General features: G+C 40.4%; 1 protein-coding gene and 1 long non-coding RNA gene across 3 annotated transcripts; both read right to left on the bottom strand.

Moving 5' to 3' along the window:
- CXCL9 (C-X-C motif chemokine ligand 9) lies at positions 1-8,666 on the bottom strand. 2 transcript variants are annotated; one of them, XM_037050968.1, is made up of 4 exons: positions 8,545-8,666; positions 6,640-6,766; positions 5,049-5,133; positions 1-1,972 (listed from the first exon to the last, which is right to left on the bottom strand). In XM_037050968.1, the coding sequence occupies exons 1-4, from the start codon at positions 8,603-8,605 to the stop codon at positions 1,904-1,906; spliced, it is 342 nt and encodes a 113-aa protein (XP_036906863.1). In that variant the 5' UTR covers positions 8,606-8,666; the 3' UTR covers positions 1-1,903. The 2 variants fall into 2 exon arrangements, with proteins under 2 accessions (XP_036906863.1, XP_036906865.1); XM_037050970.1 differs by having other exon boundaries at positions 5,045-5,133.
- A 650-nt stretch (positions 8,667-9,316) lies between these two features.
- LOC118990448 (uncharacterized) lies at positions 9,317-22,235 on the bottom strand. Its single transcript, XR_005067225.1, has 3 exons — positions 22,225-22,235; positions 15,387-15,391; positions 9,317-9,388 (listed from the first exon to the last, which is right to left on the bottom strand). It is a non-coding gene; the product is annotated as an uncharacterized LOC118990448 (long non-coding RNA).
- Between the last annotated feature and the right edge of the window lie 1,204 nt (positions 22,236-23,439).

Consider the following 23,439-nt stretch of genomic DNA (forward strand, 5'->3'; position numbering starts at 1 on the left):
TTACATGAAAGAAGCTGGAGTTTCAGGATTAGCTAAGACACTGTGTGGGTGGGATCACCACGGGCCAGCACTGAAAATCATCTGGGGTGTAAGGAGTAACAAAGCTTGGGAAAGTAAGGTATACGTTTAAATCCTGGCCAAAGACATGAGGTCCTACACGGTTCACCGACCCTCCTCTTTAAGGGTCGGTGAACCTTAAAGACTGTCTTTAAGACAGTCTCTGAGCCCTGCAGAGAGAGGTCTCCACTTACAGGATTTGCTGCTCCCGCTATCTAGCTCTTGGTATCTTAAAACCTCCTCTCTCACGAGACCTGGTGAGGCAATCGACAATCACTATACTTTACAAACTCTGAAAAAAGTTTGAAGACATTTAATGACAATGACATCCCTCTTTACCTATAATGAGTTTTCGAAAGGATGTTGGTGGCTTTCTTGTCAGATCACAGAAAACCAAGCTTGTCAGGAATGGTACTGAAGGAATTTGTGTAGAGGTCGGACACTGGTTGATTCCTAAAGCCCTTTGGAAGAGTCTCATTGTAAGATTCTATCATTCTAGCTTCCTTGTATATTTTATGAAAACAGTTCAGAATATTCACCAATATTTAAACATTTCCTTCTTATCTGCTGAGGAGGCCAAGTTACATCCTGTCATAATCAGACAAGGATATTGCATCACCCCCGGGGGCTGAAGGGACACCGGCCAGAAGATAATGACTAAAAGAAGTTACCAGGGATTACTTAATATTGAGTAGGCAATACATAGCCAGTTCCTGCTCTGAGAGATGGTCTGGTTGTCCTCCTACTTGTAACACCTGCAACTAGGAAATGATCCAAAACCTGGTTCTACAGTATTTGAGGCACCGCAGCAGTTTCAGGGAAATAAAGTGTGGCCTCTAGCCTTAAGGAACTGACAATCTGGTTGGAAAGATAGATTAAGACAAAAAACAATTTGAAATAATTAAGTGCTCCCTGGAGTGGTGTGGAGCACAAGTGAAATAAGAGTTTTAAGATCATCCAAGTGTCCAGGAGGTTTCATTTAAGAGTCAAGAGTGAACTGAATCTTGAAGCCTGGGTCAAGTGAAGATGAGTGGGAAGCAGGCCTGTGGGGTGTCGGGGAAAGAATGATAGCTACAACTCAGGTCAGCAAGATTATGGCCTACGTAGCAGAGGAGGCAGGCACTGAATTGTGGTAGAACAGGGAGGAACTGGCTTGACTGAGGCAAAAGGGAACAACAGAAATAATGTGGTCAGCCTGGGCACGCAAGATGGAGTCACGTGGCCTCAAGAGCGCGATAGAAGCCTCTGAAAGTGAAGCGCTGGTGTTCACCAGTGGTGGTTCCCAGAAAAAAGAAACAGCATTTATCTCCCAGATGCATTGCCTGTGAGGCCTGTAGCCTGATTCAAATACAGATGCCCATGGCCAAGGCAGCTTGGCGAGGTCCAGCTCAACTCCAAACTGCTTGGCTTATCAGCATGCTGACAAGCTGAGGCTTGCTGGCCTGCCTCAGAATACTCTCTGGAGACAGCAGGCTGTGATCTTGGAAGCATAGGGCTGCTCAACCAGCTGTTGAGTGTTGGCTGTGTTCGTGTGGGAATCGTCCACACGTGGGTGTTACTAAGATCATGCGCTTAAGCGTGATGAAATTCAGCTGGTTGTAGGTGGCAGACTAAAGACAAACAATAATAATTCCTAACATTTGGATTTTAAAAGCCACTTTCTAGCTTTAATTACAATTTTATAGTGATGCTTTAAAATTTTTAGTCAGATAAGCAAGCTTATGGATTAAGGGGCCACCCCCTATTGGAATTATTTCAGTATAGTGAACAAGAACCTTTTTAACACAAAATGCTTGTTGGTAAAGTGGTTGCTTATGTAGTCTTCTTTTGAGGACACTGAGATCTTTTAACTTTTAAGGAATTTCCTGCTTTTTTTGATGTTTTTTGCTTTCTTTTGCTTTTTCTTTTGGCTGACCTGCAAAGAGAGGGGGAGAAAGGTTAATGTTTCTTCATCTTACCATTTTTCCTTTCTTACACAATATTTGAACTCTCCAGATTGTGGTCCTTCTTTATCCTCAAAACCAGTTTAAAGTTGCTCTACTCTCAAAGGGGCTCCTTTCGATTCTCTCTTGTTCACCCACTTTGAGGAGGAGGTAAAGTCCTCCAATTGGTCTTCTGTTGCCCACTCTCCTAGTTTATTACTACCCTCACTCCAACCTGGCTTACGGCCTAACTGTCCCAAGTACAACCTTCTGAAGTTGGTACTATCATCATCCACTTTTCTCTTACGAGGAGACAGAGGCTTGGAGAGGGTGACTTGACCAAAGTTGCATAGCTGGTATCTGGCAGAACCACTAGCCTGTCAGACTCCGGAAGCCACACTCTGCACTACATATTCTGTGGTCCTCTTCAAACAAAACACCGCAGAGTGTCATACAGTACTCTTCCCACTTGGTCCTGGTTTACCTTTTAACCTCAATCCCTTAATTCCTTCCCTACAAACTTTCTCTCTATATAAACCTGAGGTTCCTTGAACATGGAAAGCTCTCTAATGATTTTATTCTTTCTTTCATGATATCCTTACCCTCCTTCAAGACCCAAATCAAATGTCACCTGATATAAAAACTCACTTAATAGAAACTTAATAGTTTCTCCTTGTCTCTTTCTCCTTGTCCCTTTCTCCTAAGGAGCAAAATTAATTACTCCTTCTATAATCTTCAAGGTTCTTCTACATATTTTATTCTATATTTCACATTGTACTTTAATTTTTATTTAATATATATATATATTTAAATATATTTTATTGATTATACCATTACAGTTGTTCTATTCCCCCCCTTCATTCCCCTCCACCCGCATACTCCCTCCCCCACCAGTCTCCCCCACTTAGTTTATAACCACATGTCTCAAGTTCTTTAGATTCTATATTTCCCCCACTATTCTTGCTCTCCCCCCTATCTGTTTTCTACCTACCCTCTATGCTATTTTCTGTGCCTTCTCCCCCCTTCTCCTCCTCCCACTCCCCTGTTGCTAACCCTCCATGTGATCTCCATTTCTATGGTTCCACTCCTGATCTAGCTGTCCTCTTGGTTTGCTTTTGTTTTAGGTGTGGTTGTTAATAACTGTGAGTTTGCTGTCCTTTCACTGTTAACCTTTTTCATGTTCTTTTTCTTATATAAGTCCCTTTAGCATTTCATATAATAAGGGCTTGGTGATGATGAACTCCTTGAACTTGACCTTATCTGAGAAGCACTTTATCTGTCCTTCCATTCTAAATGAAAGTTTTGCTGGATAAAGCAATCTTGGCTGTAGGTCTTTGGATTTCATGACTTGGAATACTTCTTTCCAGCCCCTTCTTGCCTGTAAGGTCTCTTTTGAGAAATCCGCTGACAGTCTGATGGGTACTCCTTTGTAGGTGACTGTCCCCTTATCCCTTGCTGCTTCTAGGATTCTCTCCTTCATTTTAGTCTTGGCTAATGTAATTATGATGTGCCTTGGTGTGTTCCTTCTTGGGTCCAACTTCTTTGGCACTCTCTGAGCTTCCTGGATTTCCTGGAAGTCTATTTCCTTTGCCAGACTGGGGAAGTTCTCCTTTATTATTTGTTCAAATAAGTTTTCCACTCGTGGCTGTTTCTTTCCCCCTTCTGGTACCCCTATAATCTGGATGTTGGAACATTTAAAGATGTCCTGGAGGTTCCTAAGCCTCTCCTCATTTTTTTGAATTCTCACTTCTTCATTTCTTTCTGGTTGGATTTTTCGTTCTTCCTTCTGGTCCATTCCATTGATTTGAGTCCCAGTTTCCTTTCCATCACTATTGGTTTCCTGTGTATCTCCCTTAATTTCAATTAGTTTAGCTATATGTTCCTCTAATTTGTGACTATAATCAACCAGTTCTGTTAGCATCCTGATAAACAGTGTCTTGAACTGTGCTTCTGAGAGGCTGGCAATTTCTCGGTCGCTGAGAGTTATTGGCTCTGGGACTTTGAGTTCTTCTTGCGCCATCTTTTGGGCTGTTCGTGCTTGTTCCGTAGCAGGATCAGAGTCCTAAATGTGTTCACTAGAGCAGGGCAACTCAGTCGCTGGGTTGTGACATTGTATGTGGGGGCGGAGTCAACAAGGAACTATAGCGTCCCGTCTACCACCTCCTGCCGCGGCCCCCACAGGTGCTGCAGCTGCCCCTGTTACTGGGCCAGAGTGTTTCGTCCCACTGCACTCGAGTGTGCCGCCGCCGTCAGCCCTCGCCCCCTGGGGCCTGCATGGTCCGTCTCACTGTGCGCGAATGTGAGACCGTGGTCAGTCTGCCCCGCACCCCAACTGGTTCCGGGCTGCCTGCGCGTCTAGGTCGGGGATCTGTCCTGCCCGACCCTGCTCGCTGCTGGCTCTGCCCCTCTTACTGTCCCCGTTGAACGGTTAGTGGTTGTCGGACTTCCGTATAACTCAGTTTTCTGTTTTTTGCTGTGTCTTTGGTCTCTAAACCTTTGTTATATTCAAACTTGGTTGTGGGAGAAGGCACAGTGTTTCCACCTATGCCTCCATCTTGGTGGAAGTCCTAATATATATATTTTTTAAGAGAGAGAGATTTATTGTTCCACCTAGTTATGCGTTCATTGGTTGATTCTTGTATGTGCCCTGACTGGGGATCAAACCCACAACCTTGGCATATCGGATTGATGCTTCAACCAACGGAGATACCTGGCCAAGGCCCCATTGTACTTTAATTCATCATTAGCGTACTTGCTACAGTAGGAAAGTAGTATATCTCATTACCGTTCTATCCTCAGTAGACTACTGTTCAATTCAATGTGTATTTATTGTGTTGAATAAGAAAGATGAGCTCCCTGCCCTCACGGAGCCTACATTCTAATGGTGTGATAGACAGGAGATACTCTCTGCAGGAACATAACGACACCTCAAGTGAGGACATCATTCTAGGGACAAACAGGAGCAAAATAACAAATTTTAAAAATGTACCTTTAAAAGAACTACATACATTCTTTGTCTTCCAGTTAATTTTTAAGAGAAAGAACATTTTGTTCCTACTTTTCACCAACCTGTTTCTCCCACTCTTTAATCAGTTTTTTCACATTTCTTGAATTTGGATTTAGACATGTTTGAGCCCCATTCTTCATTGTAGCACTGCCAAAGAAATAGCATTTTTAAAAAACTTTTAATAATTTAAGTGCTTCCCCAGTTAGATTGTACTTATGACTTTACTATAAGCATCTGAGACTTTCAGTCTTTTTTTCCTGCCTTCTCTTTTCTTTTTATTGTTGACAATAGTTATAGATGTCCCCCATTTCCCTCCACCTTTATCCACCTCCATCCAGCCCCCACCCCCCACCTCCCCTGGACTTCACCACGCTATTGTCTGTCCACAAGCTAGGCATATATATTCTTTGACTAACCCCTTCAATTGCCTTTTCATTTTCTAAATGTTTGAGGGGACATAGATAAATTTCTAGGATAGCACATAACCATAAATTTAAAAATTGAACAGGTATATGCAATGGGAGAAATTCACATCTAAAGATGATACTGGTTCTTTTGTTCTGGAAATAGCTATTTATGATTAACTGAAGAAGCAAAATAAAATACCTACTTTTTTGCAAAAACAATAAAAATCAGCATGAATTTTGCCACATTTTCTAATGAAACTACTTAAAACATAGTAAAATATTATTCTAAAACAAGATTAACAGACTGGTTGAATTGTTTAAATCACACAGCAGAGTCTCCGGGGATAATTCAAAGATTGTTTTCTTTAATTTTTCAGTACACTCTGAGAGTAGCCATTCTCCATATCATCCTTGATTTAGGCTTCAAAAGACTTAGAGTATGCATATACTTTAACCTAGAAATTCTGCTCTCTAGAAAGGTATTATTAATATAAACAAATTTAAGACACAATATTGCCATAATGAGTTTAATTTCAATAGCTAAAAACTGGAAGTAACCTACATTCGGGCATTGATCATACAGATTATGGTACATCAATATGCTGAAATGTAATTTGGCCATTAAAATGACATTATTATAAAAAGATGGTGTTATTACAGAAGATTTACTGATATGAAGAAATGTTCATGGTATAATGTTAATGAAAAGACTGATTACAAAACAGTATGTAGTGTATGATTTTATTTGTGTATATACATTGTATTTCTAAATATATGTATATATTCTTTGTGTTTATATATGTACACACAAAGCAAATGTGCGAGATCAGGAAAACTACATATCAAGGAGTTAACAGTATTTGTCACTGGATGAAAGAATTATAAATATTAATTTTCTTCTTTTGGGTTATTTGCATCAAACCTTTTCTACAATGAACATGTATTATTTTTGTGATATGTAAACATTTGTTCCTAATCTCTACCAGAAATTACTTAGTTTTTTTTTTTTAAGAAAAGAAAGAATTGGGAGGGGGCGGGCTGCAATGGGAACAAAAGACAGAAAACTGTACTTGACCAACAATTAAATAAATACGTTTAAGAAAAGAAAGAAGTAGGTCAGATTTACAGAGAAGCAACGATCTGAGTTTTAAGTGTCTGTATGGGCAAGCATTCTGAGGTAATAACCACAATCAATTTAATGTTTCTGCCAGCATGATGCATGAACATTGGATGAGATTGTACTTGCATGATTTCAGTGTTATCACAAGAAGGGCTTGGAGGAAACTGTTGAAGGTCCTTCAAGGATTTTAAGTGGATCATCCCTCGTTCTGTGGTGATGCAGGAACAGCGTCCGTTCCTCATCATTGGAGATCCTAAGGGAAAGAGAAAGGGTAGCACACACTGGTTTAGGGCAATGTCTCAACTTCAGTGATCCATAGAAATTATGTATTTGACTTAGTCACGGTTATTTCTACCATTTACTGAGTGCCACTTACTGAGTGTCTAATAAACATTGCCACAATTTGTTTTTTTTATTTTTTTAAAGATTTTATTTATTTATCTTTAGAGGGGAAGGGAAGGAGAGAAGGAGAGAAATATCAATGTATGGTTGCCTCTCATGAGTCCCCTGCTGGGAACTGGCCTGCACACTGACTGGGAATCGAACCGCAATCGTGTGGTTCGCAGGCCCGCACTCAATCCACTGAGCTACACCAGCCAGAGCCTTGCCACAAACTTTTTAAGTATTAACTCCATTTGATAGACAAAAAGCTAAAGTTCACATAAGTTAAGTAGAGAACAAAGTCATACAGCTTTTAGGGGGCAGATACAGACTTTGAGTCCAAAGGCATTGCTCTTAACCACATTATACAACTTTAGGAAAAAAAGATGTTCACAATATTTAAGAAATGCCTATTGCAGGCCAGACACATAGATACCTAATTCATGTGTGCTATATGGACCACATTCCTAAGCATTTCCCAAAGCCATGTACTATGTGACCTTAGTAGAATACAGTGTTGGTTTGGACAGAAAGCTGTACGTATAACAACCAGTTATCACCACCATCATCATCCTCCCCACTGCCTCGCTTTTCAATAGTGCTTTAAACTTTTGGAAATTATTTAAAATACACTATCTTCATTCCTTTTTAAAAATAGATTTAAGAGAGAGAGAAAAAGATGGAAAGGGGGAGAAAGAAAGAGGGAAGGAAGGAAGGAAGGAAGGAAGGGAGAAAGAAATTTCTTATTCCATCTATTTATGTATTCATTGGTTGATTCTTGTATGTCTCCTAATCAGAGATCAATCCTGCAACCTTGGTCTATTGAGATGATGCTCTAACCAACTGAGCTACCCAGCCAGGACTATCTTCATTTCTTAATTTAAAAAATTTTAAATATGTTTATTAATTTGAGAGAGAGAGAGAGAGAGAAACATTGATTGGTTGTCTCTTACACACACCGCAAACAGCACCCTGGCTGGTGCTGTGACTAGGGATAGAACCCACAACGTTTTGGTGTACAGGACAACACTCCAATCAACTGAGCTATACCAGCAAGGGTTTAATTTCTTCTTCATATAAACCCTTGCTGGTATATATATAAATTATTTATGATATATAAGAATTATATAACAATTAGTAAGAATTATAGAATATATAATTATATATTTATAAATATATAGTTTATATATTTATAAATATAGAAACATATTTATAAATATATATATTTACTCAGTGCTTACTATATACCATACATTATGAGATAGGTAGAAAAAGCATAACTATAAAATCTCCATTTTACAGCTGATAAAATTTAAATCTAGAAAAGTTCACTAATTTGCTCAAAGTAACAAACATAGATAGTAAACAGATTAGGAAATTTTTTCTGATTATTGGATCTTTAATTGGTTAAGCACAGACACTTACAACATGCCAGGAATTTGCATACTAAGAATGAGAAAACTTTTTTAATTTGGAAAGTGTAAGATATGAACTTTATATAATATATAACATCACTGAGAAGCTTTTACGAATGACTCATATCACTTTCTGATGCACAAAAACAATCACCTTTACTGTGCAAATCAAGAGGCTTTTACAGCAGTTTAAATCTCTGACTTTACTAACCTAATGTAACTCAGAACTCCTTACCTTGAACTCCAATCAGAATCAGGAAGGTGATACCTAAAAGCAGAACACCACTTTCCTTCATAGTGGTAGAAGGAAGTTCTACTGAGTCAGTCCTCTGTTGGATTTCAAGCCTGAGAAATTCTTTAGACAACATGCTCTTGGGAATCATATTTATTTAGGAAATACTATTCCCTCCTAAACTCTGATTGGCTGCTATTCATAGCCAATTGATGCTGATCAAACAATTCTGCTGGGGGGAAACCCTACTCTCAGATCCAAGGGAATTTCTGCATGCTTTACTTCCATTTCACATAAATGGATGGTTTATAGTAAGGAATGTGAAACCAGTATCACTGTTTACCTTCAGTATACACACAGCTGCTCACCTGGGTGAAGAATAGGTTATATAATGACTATAATAATAATATCAAAAAACAAGAGTTGGAGATGTGTTTTCCAGATGGGAAATATCAAAGTCCAGATAAGTAATGCACTTTTCAAATTTCCTTGCCATTTATATAATATATGGCTTTATTTGTGTTTTTTATAATCTACTATGGTAAATTAAAAAGCATCTTAATTTCTTCCAGGACCAGATCATTTTTTACTATGGTAAGCTCATTTTGTTATTTATGCCATTTATGCCGGTTTATTATTATTATTACTATTATTATTAGAGTAGTAGTATATTTTGTTGATTATGCTATTACAGTTGTCCCATTTTTTCTCCTCTTTATCACTCTATGTACTGCAACCCTGATGGGTTAAAGAAATATTAAGATCCCCCCTGTTTATGCCTGAGCCGTGACCTTTTATTGTAAGAATGAAATATAGGTGTGCTGTCTTCCAAGGAGAACTAGCCCTTCTCCATGGAAAACTAAGCACCATTAATTTTTAACTCAGTACCTGTAAACACTGATCATTCCCTTGGGGAAGAAATGGCTATTCTCCTGGAGGGAATGGTTGGTCAATCAAGTCACAAAAGGCCCTTGGTGCATACACAACACTGTCTAAAACATATTTAACCAGAGCCCCCAAAGTGAGACTTCGAAATCCCACCCGAGGGAAGGATGCTTTGCTCAGAACTTTTCCCAGACAAATCCAGAATGCTGCTGTCTCTAGGATTCCCTAGTGTCTCTATATAGGTGTTGGTGATTTCCTGTCTGGTGCTCTATGCTTTTGATTCTTGCTTTTTCTTTGCTTTCGCTCAATAAATTGCTTAACTATTCATCTTTGACTTGGGGTTTTCATTGTCCACAAATCCAAACCTCCAAATTAAGTGGCTACAATCTCATACATGCCCCTTAAAAGCAAAACTCCCCTCATCCTCCAGCACCCCCTGCCTTAGTTCCTATCCATATGTCATAAATATAAATTCTTTGGTTTCTCTATTACCTACACTATTCTTAACCAGCCCCTGTCTATTTTGTACTACCATTTATGCTTCTTATTCCTTGTACCTTTTCCTCAATTCTCCCGTCTCTCCCCCCCATAACACTCAATGTTATCTCCATTTCTGTGATTCTGCTCCTGTTCTAGTTGTTTGCTTAGTTTCTTCTTGTTTTATAGGTTCAGTTGTTGATAGTTGTGAGTTTCTTGTTATTTTGCTCTTCATATTTTTTATCTTCCTTTTCTTAAATAAGTCCCTTTAATCTTTCATATAATGAGGGCTGGGTGATAGTGAACTCCTTTATCTTGTCTGGGAAGCATTTTATCTTCCCTTCCATTCTAGTTGATAGCTTTGCTGGAAAGCTAATCTTGGATATAGATCTTGCCTTTCATGACTTTGAATAGTTCTTTCCAGCCCCTTCTTGCCTGAAAGGTTTCTTTTGAGAAATCAATGGATAGTCTTATGGGAACTCCTTTGTAGGTAATACTCTCCTTTTCTCTTGCTGCTTTTAAGATTCTCTCCTTATCTTTAATCTTGGGTAATGTAACTATGTTGTGTCTTGGTGTAGCCCTCTGTGGGTCCAACTTCTTGGGGACTCTCTGAACTTCCTGGACTTGCATGTCTATTTCCTTCACCAGATTAGTGAAGTTTTCCTTCATTATTTTTTTAAATAAGTTTTCAATTTCTTGCTCTTGCTCTTCTCCTTCTGGTTCCTCTATGATTCAGATGTTGTAACATTTAAAGTTGTCTTCAAGGTTCCCAAACCTCTCCTTATTTTTTTGAATTCTTGTTTTTTTTATTCTGTCCTGATAGAATGTTTATTTCTTCCTTCTGCTCCAAATTGTTTATTCAAGTCCTGGTTTCCTTCCCTTAACAGCTGACTTCCTGTATATTTTTCTTTATTTCACTTTGTATAGCCTTCACTTCTTCCTTTATTTTGTGTCTGTGCCCAGGCATTTCTGTGAGCATTTTGATTACCATTGTTTTGAACTCCGCATCTGATAGGTTGGCTATATCCTTTTTGCTTAATTATTTTTCTGGAGTTTTGGTCTCTTCTTTCATTTGGGCCATATATTTTTTTTTGTCTTGGTGCACCTGGTATGTTGTAAGGTGTGGGGTCTTAGGTACTCACTAGGGTGGGGCAACCAATCTCACCGCATTGTAGCACAGTATGGGAGGGAGAGGTAAGAGAGGAAACAGTGACGTTTGCATGGCTCTCGACCTGCTTTCAGTCACTTCCCCTACTACTCACAACTGAATTTGGCCCTCCTGGTGATGATTCCCTGGGTGGGTGAGTTTGTGTAGAACCCCATGGGTCCTTCCAATGGACTCTCCTATGAGACTGGCAGTTTCTCCTGCCACCACAACCCCTACAGGTTTTTACAGCTAGAGATTTTGAGCCTTTGTTTCCCTGCACTGGAACCCTGAGTTGTGTGGTTTGTCTCGCTCCCCAGTTGTTCCTCCTGGTTTATCCACACATGAATGTGGGTGCTCCTGGTCCACCAGCTGCTGCCTTGCTGAACATTCTTTCTGCTGTGGCTGCCTATCTCCTCCTCTCCTACCAGTCTGGATGTATGTTTCTTCTTTAATTCTTTGTTTGTCAGACTCCCATACAATTTGATATTGTGGCAGTTTTGGTTATTTTTTGATTTTATTATTTTTAAAAATATATTTTTAAATTTATTTTTAGAGAAAGGGAAAGGGAAAGAGAAAGAGAGGTAAAGAAACATCAATGTGTGGTTCCCTCTTATGCACCCCTTACTGGGGACCTGGTCCACAACCCAAGTATGTGCCCTGACCGGGAATCAAACCAGTGATCCTTTGGTATACAGGCCAACACTCAATCCACTGAACCATACCAGCCAGAGCTGTTTCTTCTTTTTAAATTGTTTATTGTCTTTCTTTTGGTTGTGTGAGAAAGCAAAGTGTATCTACCTGTGGCTACATCTTGACTGGAAGTCTAGTTTATTATTATTTTTAATGATTAGTTAGAACAAGGAATTAGCTGAAAAATAGACAAATGGGACTACATCAAACTTAAAAGTTTCTTTGCATCAAAGAAAATAATCAACAGAGTGAAAAAACAACCTATGGAATGAGAGAAAATACTACAAAACATATATCTGATAAGGAGTTAATGTCCAGAATACAAAATGAAATTCTACAACATAGCAGCAACAACAACAACAAAAAAAAACAATTAAAAAATTGGCAAAGACTTGATAGACATTTCTGTATAGAAGAAATGGCCATACAAATGGCCATACAAATGGCCAATAGGCACATGAAAAAATGCTCAACATTACAATCATGGAAGATCAGGAAATTTAAATTAAATCCACAATGATACATCACCTCATCCTCATTAGTATGCCACTCTCTAAAAAATAGAAAATAAGAATTCTTTGTGAAGTTGTGGAGAAATTGGAACCCTTGTGCACTATTAGTGAGAACATAAAATAGTGCAACAATTATGGAAAAGAATATGGAGGCTCCTCAAAACATTAAAAATAAAATGACCATATGATGCAGCAATTCCACTTCTGGGAGTAGGTCCAAAACAATTCAAAGGAGGATCTCAGATATTTGCACACCCATGTTCATGGTAGCATATTATTCACAAGAGCCTTATTTGAAAAGGTGAAGTGACCCAAATGTCTATTGACAGATGAATCAGTGAAAAAGATGTGGTATATACATGCAATGGAATTTTATGCAACCTTTAAAAAGAAGAAAATTTTGTTCCATGCTACAACATGGATGAACCTCAAGGAGATTATGCTAAGTGAAATAAGCCAGTCACAAAAGGACAAATATTCATCTGAAATATATAAAATCAAGTTTTGGAAACAGAAAGTAGAAAGGTGGTTGTCTACTGTAGGGGGAAAAGGTGAAGCAAAATTAGTCTTTAGTATGTACAGAGTTATAGTGCTGCAAAATGAAAAAGTTTTAGAGGTCTGTTATACAACAATGTGAATATACTAAGACAACTGAATTTTATACTTAGAAACGGTTAACATCTGGTCAAGATGGTGGTGTGGGCAGACATGGCTCACCTCTTTGCACAATCACAAATAAATTGCAGCTGAAATGTAGAGTGGCTGTAACTCAGAACCAACAGAAATTGAGTTGAATGGAAGTGTGACAAATATGGAATTAAAGAAATCACATCTATCTGCACTGGTAGGAGGGGTGCAGGCATGGAACCAACTGGTTCCACATCCATATGTGGTGGATGAAAATTCAACATCTCAGGAGCAAGGAGTCCCAGCCCCACACCAGGCCACCAAGCCCAGGGTCCAGCGCTAGGAAGATATGTCCTCACAATTGCTGGCTGCATAAACCAATGGGGATTGAGTCAGTGGAGGAAACTGCTGGAGCCCCAGAAGTTCCTTTTAAAAAACCCACTCACCTACTCACCTACTCAGACTCACCTACTCACCTACTCAGACTCACTGTCTCTGGGCTCCAGTGATGGTGTAGCGGCTTGAGGGGCATACAGTGGTATAGAGGGGGAGGCTGAAGTATCAGGCATCAAGGCAAGCAAAGGCCACTGCTTTTCTTGGCCCTTACTCCACAGAGCCAGCAAACTAGTGCTATATCTGAAATTCCATCCACTCGACTAGCACTGTTTGACCCACCTTGGAGATCCCCAGAGACTCTGCCCCACCCAACTTACAGGCCCACGCAAAATGTTTTTCCATATGAATGGTCTTGGCTCATGCTTCACAACTTCCTAAATCTTCTCAAACAAGCAGCAGCTGGCCTCAGTGAGCCACAAGCCTGGAACTAGCAGTCTAGATTCATAAGTTGGCTTCCCCTGGAAATGTCTAATCCCAGCCCAAGTAGCAGCCATCTCAGCACATTACTTTATAACTCAGGCAGGGTAACCCAGGGCAAAACATATGTGTGCGCTGACCTTGGCCTGAACCTGGGAAACCCCAGGGCCAGTGTACCCAGTGGACAGCTAAAGACCATGTAGGAGCACCACCACCCTGCCCCTACAGAGCTGATCCTCCACAGAGGGTGGAGGTTGGTGGTAAGTGGTCACACTCAATCCTTGCAGCTGACTGGCCTTGGTAAACTCCTCCCACTGACCTGCTAACGGCAATCAAGGCTGAACTACAAAATGAGAGTGTACTCATCCTACACAAAGGGCATGCCTTGAGTACGAGGCTTAGGTGATAAGGGAGGCTATGCCACTGGACTCTCCAAGACACCCACTATATTTATTAGCCCACACTATCAAGACACAGAGTCAAAGCAGCTCTACCTAATACATAGAAACAAACACAGGGAGGCTGCCAAAACAAGGAGATGAAGAAACATGGCCCTAATAAAGGAACAGAACAAAAAGTCCAGAAAAAGAGCTAAATGAAATGGAGATAAGCAATCTATTGGATGCAGAGTTCAAAACACTGGTTTTAAGGATGCTCAAGGAACTTAGTGAGCACCTCACCAGCATAAAAAAGATCCAGTCAGAAATGAAGGATACGCTAATTGAAATAAAGAACAATTTATAGGTAAACAACAGTAGAGTGAATGAAGCTGAGAATCAATTCAATGGTTTGGAACATAAGGAAGGGAAAACATCCAATCAGAACAATAAGAAGAAAAGAGAATCCATAAAAAATGAAGATACCGTAAGTAGCCTGTGGGACAACTTTAAGCAATCCATCATTCACTTCATAGGGGTGCCAAAAGAAGAAGAGAAAGAGCAAGAAATAGGAAATCTATTTTAAAAATAATGAAAGAAGTGAAGGAAATAGACATGCAAGTCCTGAAGCACAGAGTTCCAAACAAGATGGACACAGAGGCCCACCCTAATACATATCATAATTAAAATGCCAAAGATTAAAGATAAAAGGGTGGGAGGGTGGGTGTGGGAGAATGGGTGAGAGGTAAGGGTATTAAGAAGTATAAATAGGTAGTTACAGAATAACCATGGGAATGTAAAGTACAGTATAGGAAAGGCAGTAGCCAAAGAACCTATAGTTGTGACTTGTGGACATGAACAAGGGTGTGGAGATGGCCTGAGGGAGTGGGCCATGCTGAGTGGAGGGGTCTAAGAAAGAAAACTCAGAAAAACTGTAACAGCATAATCAATAAAATACGATTAAAAAAATGGGTAAGGTGGTAGATTTGATGTTATATATATTTTTACCACAATAATAATGAGTAAGGGATTAGTTATATATAATAGAGTTCCAAATTAATACTGGCTAATTAAGATAAAAGTGCATTTCTCCCTGATGGAGGCATGTGGATTAGCGTGCATAGGGTGGTTCTGCTCCATGAGGTTCCCAGGCTCTTTCTGTCTCATTGCTTCACTGACATCTCGAGGTTGTGGCCCTCCTGTACACGGCTGGAAAGGACTTTGCTACCACGTCTGCTTTCCAAGTACAGGGTGATGGGAAGACAGAAAAGAACTGCCCTTCATTTTAATTAATTTATTTCTACAATTTAAAAAAACCCTCACTGAGGTTATATTTATTGATTTCGAGAGAGAGAAGGAAAGGGGAAGAGAAAGAGGGGGAGAGAGAAGGGTGAATGGGAGAGAGACTGAGAGAGAGAGAGAGAGAGAGAGAAATATCGATCTGTTGCCTCCCATATGCACCCTGACTAGGGACCGAACCCACAACCTAGGTATATGCCCTGACCAGGAATCGAACCCACGACATTTTGGTGTATGGGATGATGCTCCAGCCAACTGAGCCACAGGCCAGAGCTGTCCCTCATTTTTAGACCCATCCAAGAAGTTGTACTCAACACTTTACATTACTTCCCATGAGCCAGAACTTATTTATACGATCACATCTAGCTGTAAGAGAGTTTTTAAAAATGTGACCTTTATTCTGGTTGATCCACTAAAACTTGTAGGTTTCATTACTGTAGAACAATGTTTCTCAAACTTTTTTTATTAGGGCCTCTCCTGAGATGAATTAATTTAACTTAAGTTTAAATGAAATTAAATTTCTCCCTCAAGAAAATAGTCATGCACCGCATAATGATGTTTTGATTAACAATGAACTTCATGTACAAAGCAGTCCCATAAGATTATAATGGAGCTGAAAAGTGCCTATAACCTAGTGATGTTGTAGCTGTTGTAGCAGCATAGTATAGAGTTGCAAAAGTCAGCAAGGCTGTGGTTGAGATGGTAAACAACCTTAACCTGGGTGTGGATGAGGATGACACCGAGGAGCTCATAGAAGTTGTTCCTGAGGAACTGACTGATGAGAAGTTGTCGGGACAAGCAGGAATGCATAGCTGAAGAAGACACAAGAGAAAAGGAAACTGCAGGATAAGGAAACGAAGAAACCTCAAGAAAATTCACAGTGAAGGGTTTAGGAGAAGCTTTTGCAGACCTTAGCAAGCTCCTTAAAAAGTCTGAAAACATGGACTTCAACACCAAAAGGTTTTCATTAATAGAGAGTGAGGAAGCAAAGGGAGAGGTGTCTAAGCTGCTGCTCCAACTTGATCAGTAACCAAGAGAATACAGTAAATTCCCAACCAAGACTGTCTGAGGACCATCCGTGTACACTTTCCAACAGTTCCGATTGAAAAGACTAATGATTACAGATGGCAGTGGCTATTCTTTCTACGTCCTGATAAAAATGTAGAAATAATTGCTTCCACACTTTTCCCCATGACTCTTCACTCCAGGTGCTTGATGACCCTACCTTATTTATATACAAATATAAATTCAACTGATATAGAACTGCTAATCCTTGAATGTGTGTAACAAATTGCTGATGCATAGCTATATTTCTTTTTGTTCTCCTGCTTATATAAGCATCCCCTCACTTGCCTAAAGTCGGAGCATTGTCTCATGGCTTCTTGGAACTCTGCTCTTGGGCATGTCCTCAAATGGGCCCAAAGTAAAAGAAAAAAGAAAGAAACAAGCCCTGGCTGGCGTAGCTCAGTGGATTAAGTGCGGGCCTGCGAACCAGACGATCGCGGTTCGATTCCCAGTCAGGGCACATGCCTGGGTTGCAGGCCGGTTCCTTGCAGGCTAACTACCAGCAGGGGACGCACGAAAGGCAACCATACATTGATGTTTCTCTCCCTCTCTCCTTCCCCTCTAAAGATAAATAAATAAATAAAATCTTAAAAAAAAAAAAAAGAAAGAAAGAAATGAAGCAAACCACCATGGACATAGGACATATTTCTGAAAAGAGTGACACCTCCTCAAGAGCCACAGGCCAGCCTTTCACGAGGGGTTCTAGAAAAAGGCATTGTTATCATAGGAGACAAGAGTGCCATGCATGTTATTGCCCCTGAAGACCTTCCCTTCCAGGGCACAAGATGTGAAGGTGAAAGACAATGATATCCATAATCTTGACCCTGTGTAGACCTAGGCTAATGGGTATGTTTGCATCTTCATTTTTAACACAAAGGTTAAACATTCTTTAGTAGAAAATAGCTTATAGAATAGCGATATAAAGAAAGAAAATATATTTGTATAGCCATACAATGTATTTATGTTTTAATGTGTTATAAAAGAGTCAAAGTTTAAAAAATTAAAAGGCTTATAAAGTTAGAAAGTTAAAAGTCAAGGTTAATTTATTATTAAAGACGTTTTAAAAAGTAATTTAGAGTAGTCTAAGTGTATGGTGTTTATAACATCTGCAGCAGTATACAGTAGTGTCCCAGGTCTTCACATTCACCAACCACTCACTCTCCCAGAAAAACTCCAGTCTTGCAAGCTCCATTCATAAGTGTCCTATACCAATCCACTATTTTAATCTTTTATATTGTATTTTTACTGTACCTTTTCTATGTTAAGATACACAAATATTTACTGTTGCGTTATAACTGCCTACAGTACTCAGTACAGTAACATGCTGTCCGGGTTTGTAGCCTAGGAGCAACAGACTATACCATAGACAGGCATACTTCATTTTATTGTGCTTCATAGGTATTGCATTTTTTACAACAAATGTAAAAAATGCAAGCCCCTCGCTAGCAAAGAGATTATGACCTGCTTAATTGCCTTACTTGCTTCATGGCCGTGCTCTGCAATCACAATGCACTATCTGCCAAGGACTCCTGTAGCCTGTGTGTATACTAGGCTACACCATCTAGGTTTGTGTTTGCAGAGTGATGAAACTGCCAACAACACATTTCTCGGAATGTATCCCAGTTGTTAAGCAATACACGACAGTATTAGAAGAGAAGTAAGATTTTGCTGGGTAGGGTTGAACTTCGGTGTGCCACTAATCATTGTTAATATCTAAAAAAAATTTTTAGTCTCCCTAAGAACCAATTTTTCCCTCAAGGACAACACTCCCCATTTCCCCAATTGAGAATGCATGCTGTGAATTAAGGGAGAAATGAATATTAGCATTTTCTGTTACATGCTGCACATTTTTGGACTGGTTTCTAGATGGATCAATTACTAATGCCTAAATACAACATCACAGACATCTTTTTGAAGAAAACTTGTGGTGATATAACTTATTCACTTGGTTATGCTTAGTTGTGGTAGTGACTGTGACCACAGTCCAGCCTTGGTCCAGCCTTGCTACTCAAATGACAGTGCAAAATACTTAACTTCTGTAAGCCTCAGTTCCGTCAGCTGGGAAAACTATTAGTTACTTCTCAGGTTGTTAAAATTAATGGGAACAATGCATTATCAACTGCAAAGCATCATAATGCTCATGACCATTGTTTCGAGCAACGTAAGAAAGACGAAAAGTTCTTGGAATAAAGACTAAGACCCACCATGGTCTGTCCTTGCCCACCTTTCCAGCCTCTTCTTGCATAACTGCTCTACCACCTTCTCTTTGCTTAGTTCCTTAAAGGGACAACAATGCTCCTTCCCATGGCATCGTTCTGCTCCTGCTGTTTCTCTTCCTGAAACGCTGTGCCTGCTGTGCCTCTCTACCCTCAGGCCTTAGTAATCTTACCACCTTAGATATCCAGGCTGGCATGTCCCCTGGGAAGACTTCCTTGATGCCCAGATTTGGTCAGGCCCTCCTCCATAGACTCTCAGGACACCTCATGCTTGTCCTCGTACAGCTCGTTTCCAAGGCAATGTTACCTGCAGTCCTGTGATTAACACCTCTTTCTGCCACCTCGAGGGAGGTGTGTGAGAATCCGCACCTGCACCCAGGGCCGAGCACTGAACCTGGCACACAGTAGTTGCTCAGTGGATATGCACACAGAGGTGAGAGAAGTTGCCCACGAGCAAAGACTCCCAGCCTGGCTTCACCATGGGCCTGCAAAGCTGCCCAGCTCCCCGAGGGGGCTAAGGGGTGCACTGCGCATGCCTGGACAGCCAACTTCCAGAACCTTCGGTGGGGAGGCAACAGCCACAGCTTGCGCACCTCGCACCGCTCTAGCGTTCCCGCCTCCCGAAGAAGCACGCCCCGTCTGACTGGTACTGGTTGTACCCCTGGGGACCCCTCCGCCCGGTTTCCTGCCGGCCCCACAGCCTCCCGGCCCGGGAGCCCTCGCTTCCTCGGGGACGCTGGGAGCGGGGCCCCTTGGGCAGTGTCCATTACCCCTGGGGTTGAGGCCGAGGGCACGACGGCTTTACAAGGGCCTGTTCCCCGGGGCGGAGGCCGCCAGGCCCGGCCTAGGAGTCCTGCGGCCGCAGGCTGTGGCGAGTGGGAGGAAGGGGCCGGGGTCGGTTAGGGGCGAGCAGGAGGGGCTGGTTTTCGGCGGTGCGAGTGGACGCGGAGGGCGCCTCTGGGTGCGCGGCCGCCCGTCGGCCTGTTCGGTCCTGGTTTCCAGGCCTCCTTTGGGAAGTCGTCCCTGCAAACTTCGAGAGGAAACAACGTTTCCGAGGGCAGAAGGACAGAGAAAATCCCACAGAAGGGGCATTTATGGCTAGACCGGGCTCTTAGGAGAAACAGAAACCCAGTGAGAAGATTTGCAGGCGTTTCTCAAAGGCCTGGGAAGGGAGCCAGGGATTATCAGCGCTGTTGAAATCAGATAATCACCGATTTGTCTTTGGACCGAGTCTGAACTGTGGTGCCTGGAACAGTTCCAGTGCCTGCTCCGAAAAAAGCGAGTGCTGACGTCACCGCCAGGCAGAGCCCGATTCTCTTTTGCCCGTGTGCCTCCCGGCCTCGGCCTGCCCTCCTTTTGGGTTGCCGCCAGGGCGTCAGTTCAGTTCTGTGCCAGCGCGACGCACTGTCGCACTGAAAGACGGAGGCTTCCTTTTACTTGTGAAAGGAGAAGCTTTTCTCAGAGTGAAATCCCCAGGGCTGTTGGGATTGCTCACCGTGCGGACTTCCCCCTCCGCAGCTGCAGCTGGGCCTGCAGGAGGCTGATTTGAAAAGGGGCGATTTCTTGAAAGTGTCTGAAGCCTCGACTTAGCATTCTGGTTTTTCTTTTTTCCTCTTTCTCCCCATTCAGGGAGCTAGTCCTTCCAAAATACTGGAGTGTGGTAAACAAGCCGTAGTGGTGGGGTTTCATGTCCTGTGTGCCGCTCAGGTAACAAAGAGAAGGGAACAAGTTCTTCCTTCGCTCATCTTCATATCTGGCCTGGCTGGTTTATGCTTTTTATCTAGAGTTTAAGGACTGGATTAAATCTGTGAATAAACTATCCTGGAAGGGAATGTCGGGCCATCATTTAGAGGACAGCTGTGGCTAAATGCTGGCAGTTAGAATGTTTTTGCTATGTGACTTTTGGCAAGTCAGCTTGTGGCCTGATGACGGACGTATAACCAAGAAGCTTCTGCCTGATTTGAAGAACATTATTCTGAAAAGGGAGACAATACTTTTGTTTAGATATCTGTATTTATTTAAAGTGATTTACATTAAAATCACTTGTCTAAGCAACTTTACAAAGGAAAAAAATCCACGTCCTTGAAACCCTTCATTTACTGTTTATCATTTTATTTCATTCATTAAGCTTTTATTGTAATTCCAGCCTCCAAAGACACAAATATGAACAACAATCTCTGCCCCCACAGTTTAGTGGGGGAAAGCTGCATGTGCTTTAGCAATTAAAGTGGTATAATATAAAGGATTGTGCACAGTTATTGGGAGTGCAGAGAAGGCCACAAAACTCTGGCTGATGGGCTCAAACACAGGTGTTTGGACTAGGTCTGGAAGGAAGGGTTGGCAGGAATTTATCACCAGAAGAAGGTTGTGGGGGAAGCACTCTGATGAGGAGGCATGAGAAAGTATGCCACATTTCGGATAAGATCTTTGGCAGAGATGAAGGGCAGAGAGCAATGGAGCAAGAACCAGAGGTTGGTTGTAAATCCCTACTTGGTGAGGAGACATTGAAGGATTTTAATCAAGGGAGTGATGTGAGGAGATTCATGAACACACATATCTATCTATATCTGACCTTTGTCACTGAATAGTATCTTTTAATCAATCATATTGTATATAAACATTTCTTTATATCTACATATCTACATAGTAAATAAGGTTCTTTACATTTTTGTTCTTTACATATTCCGGGTGGGAGACATTGAGTTGTTTTTATAATTTCAGGAATATAACAAATGCTCTCACTGTTTTTTTAAAGATTTTACTTTCTTGGGATATTTTCCTCTTTGGGGAGTATAAAGACAAACATTAAAGACATTTGTATAACTTTTGGAATATTTTAACAGATTACTCACTAGAAAGATTAGACTAATTTTGTAATGCCCTCATTGTTATGTACGTATGCCAGTTTCCCAGTTCTCTTGTCATCGTATTTTACTTTTTAAATTTAATATGTGAAACAACACCTGAGATCAGTGCTTATTTAAATTTCTTATGGACATTTTTATTCCTGTTTGCTTGACACTTGCATCTTCTACTTTTTAAAGATCATTTGTCAAGTAGAGCCAGAGTATTGATCTTATAAGTGTATGTCAAACCTTTACATATTTTGAGTAGGAATCTTTAATTTAAGATTAGTTAAAGATGAATTTTAAAGATTAAGATTAATTTTTAATCTTTATTTTCAGTTTAAGTATCTGCCATTTCTATTTTGTTGCCTTAATTTCATACACATGTTATAGACTGAATTGTGTCTTCCCCAATTTGCATGTTGAAGTTCTAACTGCCATTACTTTCAGAATGTGATTGTATTTAGAAATAGTGTCTTTAAAGAGGTGTTTAAATTAAAATGAGGTCATTGGGGTGAGTTCTAGTCCATTATGATGGGACCCACCCTTCTTATAAGAAGAGATGAGGACACAGACAGGTATAGAGAAGACCATGTGAAGACACAGGGAGAAGATGGCCATCACTAGGCAGGAAGAGGTACCTCAGAAGAAACCAAAACTGCTAACTCCTTGATCTTTTACATCCAGTCTCCCAAATTATGAGATAATAATTTCTTTTGCTTAAGCCACCCAATCTGTATTTTGTTATAACAGCCCTAACAAATTAATACAATCTATATACGGAAAAAGTGTTTGTCTATAGAAATGTGCACCGGTGTGGCTCAGTGTATTTTCACCAAGTGTCAGTGGCACAGTAGTACCTTTCCCTTCTTCTCCAAAGGCAACTTGTGTCACAGGTGAGTTTTACCTGTTTTTGAACTATATAAATGTCATTATACATTATGTCCAATTTAGTGTCTCATTTCTTTCACTAAATATTTTATTTGTGAAATTCATCCGTGTCATGCCTAGAGAAGTGATCTGTTTATTTTAATTGCTCTGTAGAATTTCACTATATGACTATACCAGAAAGTATATGTCCAAATGGTGGACATTTTTATTGTTTCCCAGTTTGGGCTAAAATGAATATTGCTGTTATGAATATTCTTGTGCATGTCATTTTCTACATATATATATATGCATTTCTGTTGAGTGTATTACTAGGAGTGGAGTTTCTGTTCATAGAGTATGTGTATACTCAGCTTAAGAAGGTGTGCTGTTTATGATTCCACTAGGATCAGGAGTAAATAAAAATTTTATTGGCACTCAAATATGGAACAGGCTGACAGGGTCCAGAGGGGAGAAGGGAGAGAATCATAGGGGAAAAGGGGATGGACTCATGTGAACAAGTATAAAGGACACATGGACAATAACTAAGGGTGGGGGGCGGAAATGGGAGGGAGGCGGGGAGCATGGGGCGGGGGACGGGCCGGGTTGGGAATATAAGACAGAAAGCTGTACTTGAACAAGAATTAAATTTAAAAAATATTTAAAAAAATTTTATTGGCCCTACATCCTCACTTATATTTAATATCATCAGGTTTACTGCTTTCTTTTTATCTTATTATTTAGATTGTAACTGCTTAGAAGTTTTTCATTTTTACATAATACTAACTTCTGTTTATTTCTATACATAGTACCGTATTTTTCAGACTATAAGATGTACTTTCCCCCTAAATTTGGGAGGAAAATGAGGGTACATCTTATAGACCAAATGTAGCTTTACATTTACATTGGTGAAATATTGTTATTTATGTTATTAAATATTTTACCACATTTTGTGCTTCAAAAATTTTTTTCTTATTTTTTCCCTCTAAAACCTAGGTGCATCTTATGGTCCTAAAAATATGGTACTTATTTCTGTGTACTTGCATATCATGTAGATAATTCCAGAATTATTTTAAA

This window comes from Sturnira hondurensis, unplaced genomic scaffold (assembly GCF_014824575.4).
Source record: "Sturnira hondurensis isolate 20B ecotype Veracruz unplaced genomic scaffold, ASM1482457v3 Scaffold0007036, whole genome shotgun sequence".
NCBI lineage: Eukaryota > Metazoa > Chordata > Mammalia > Chiroptera > Phyllostomidae > Sturnira > Sturnira hondurensis.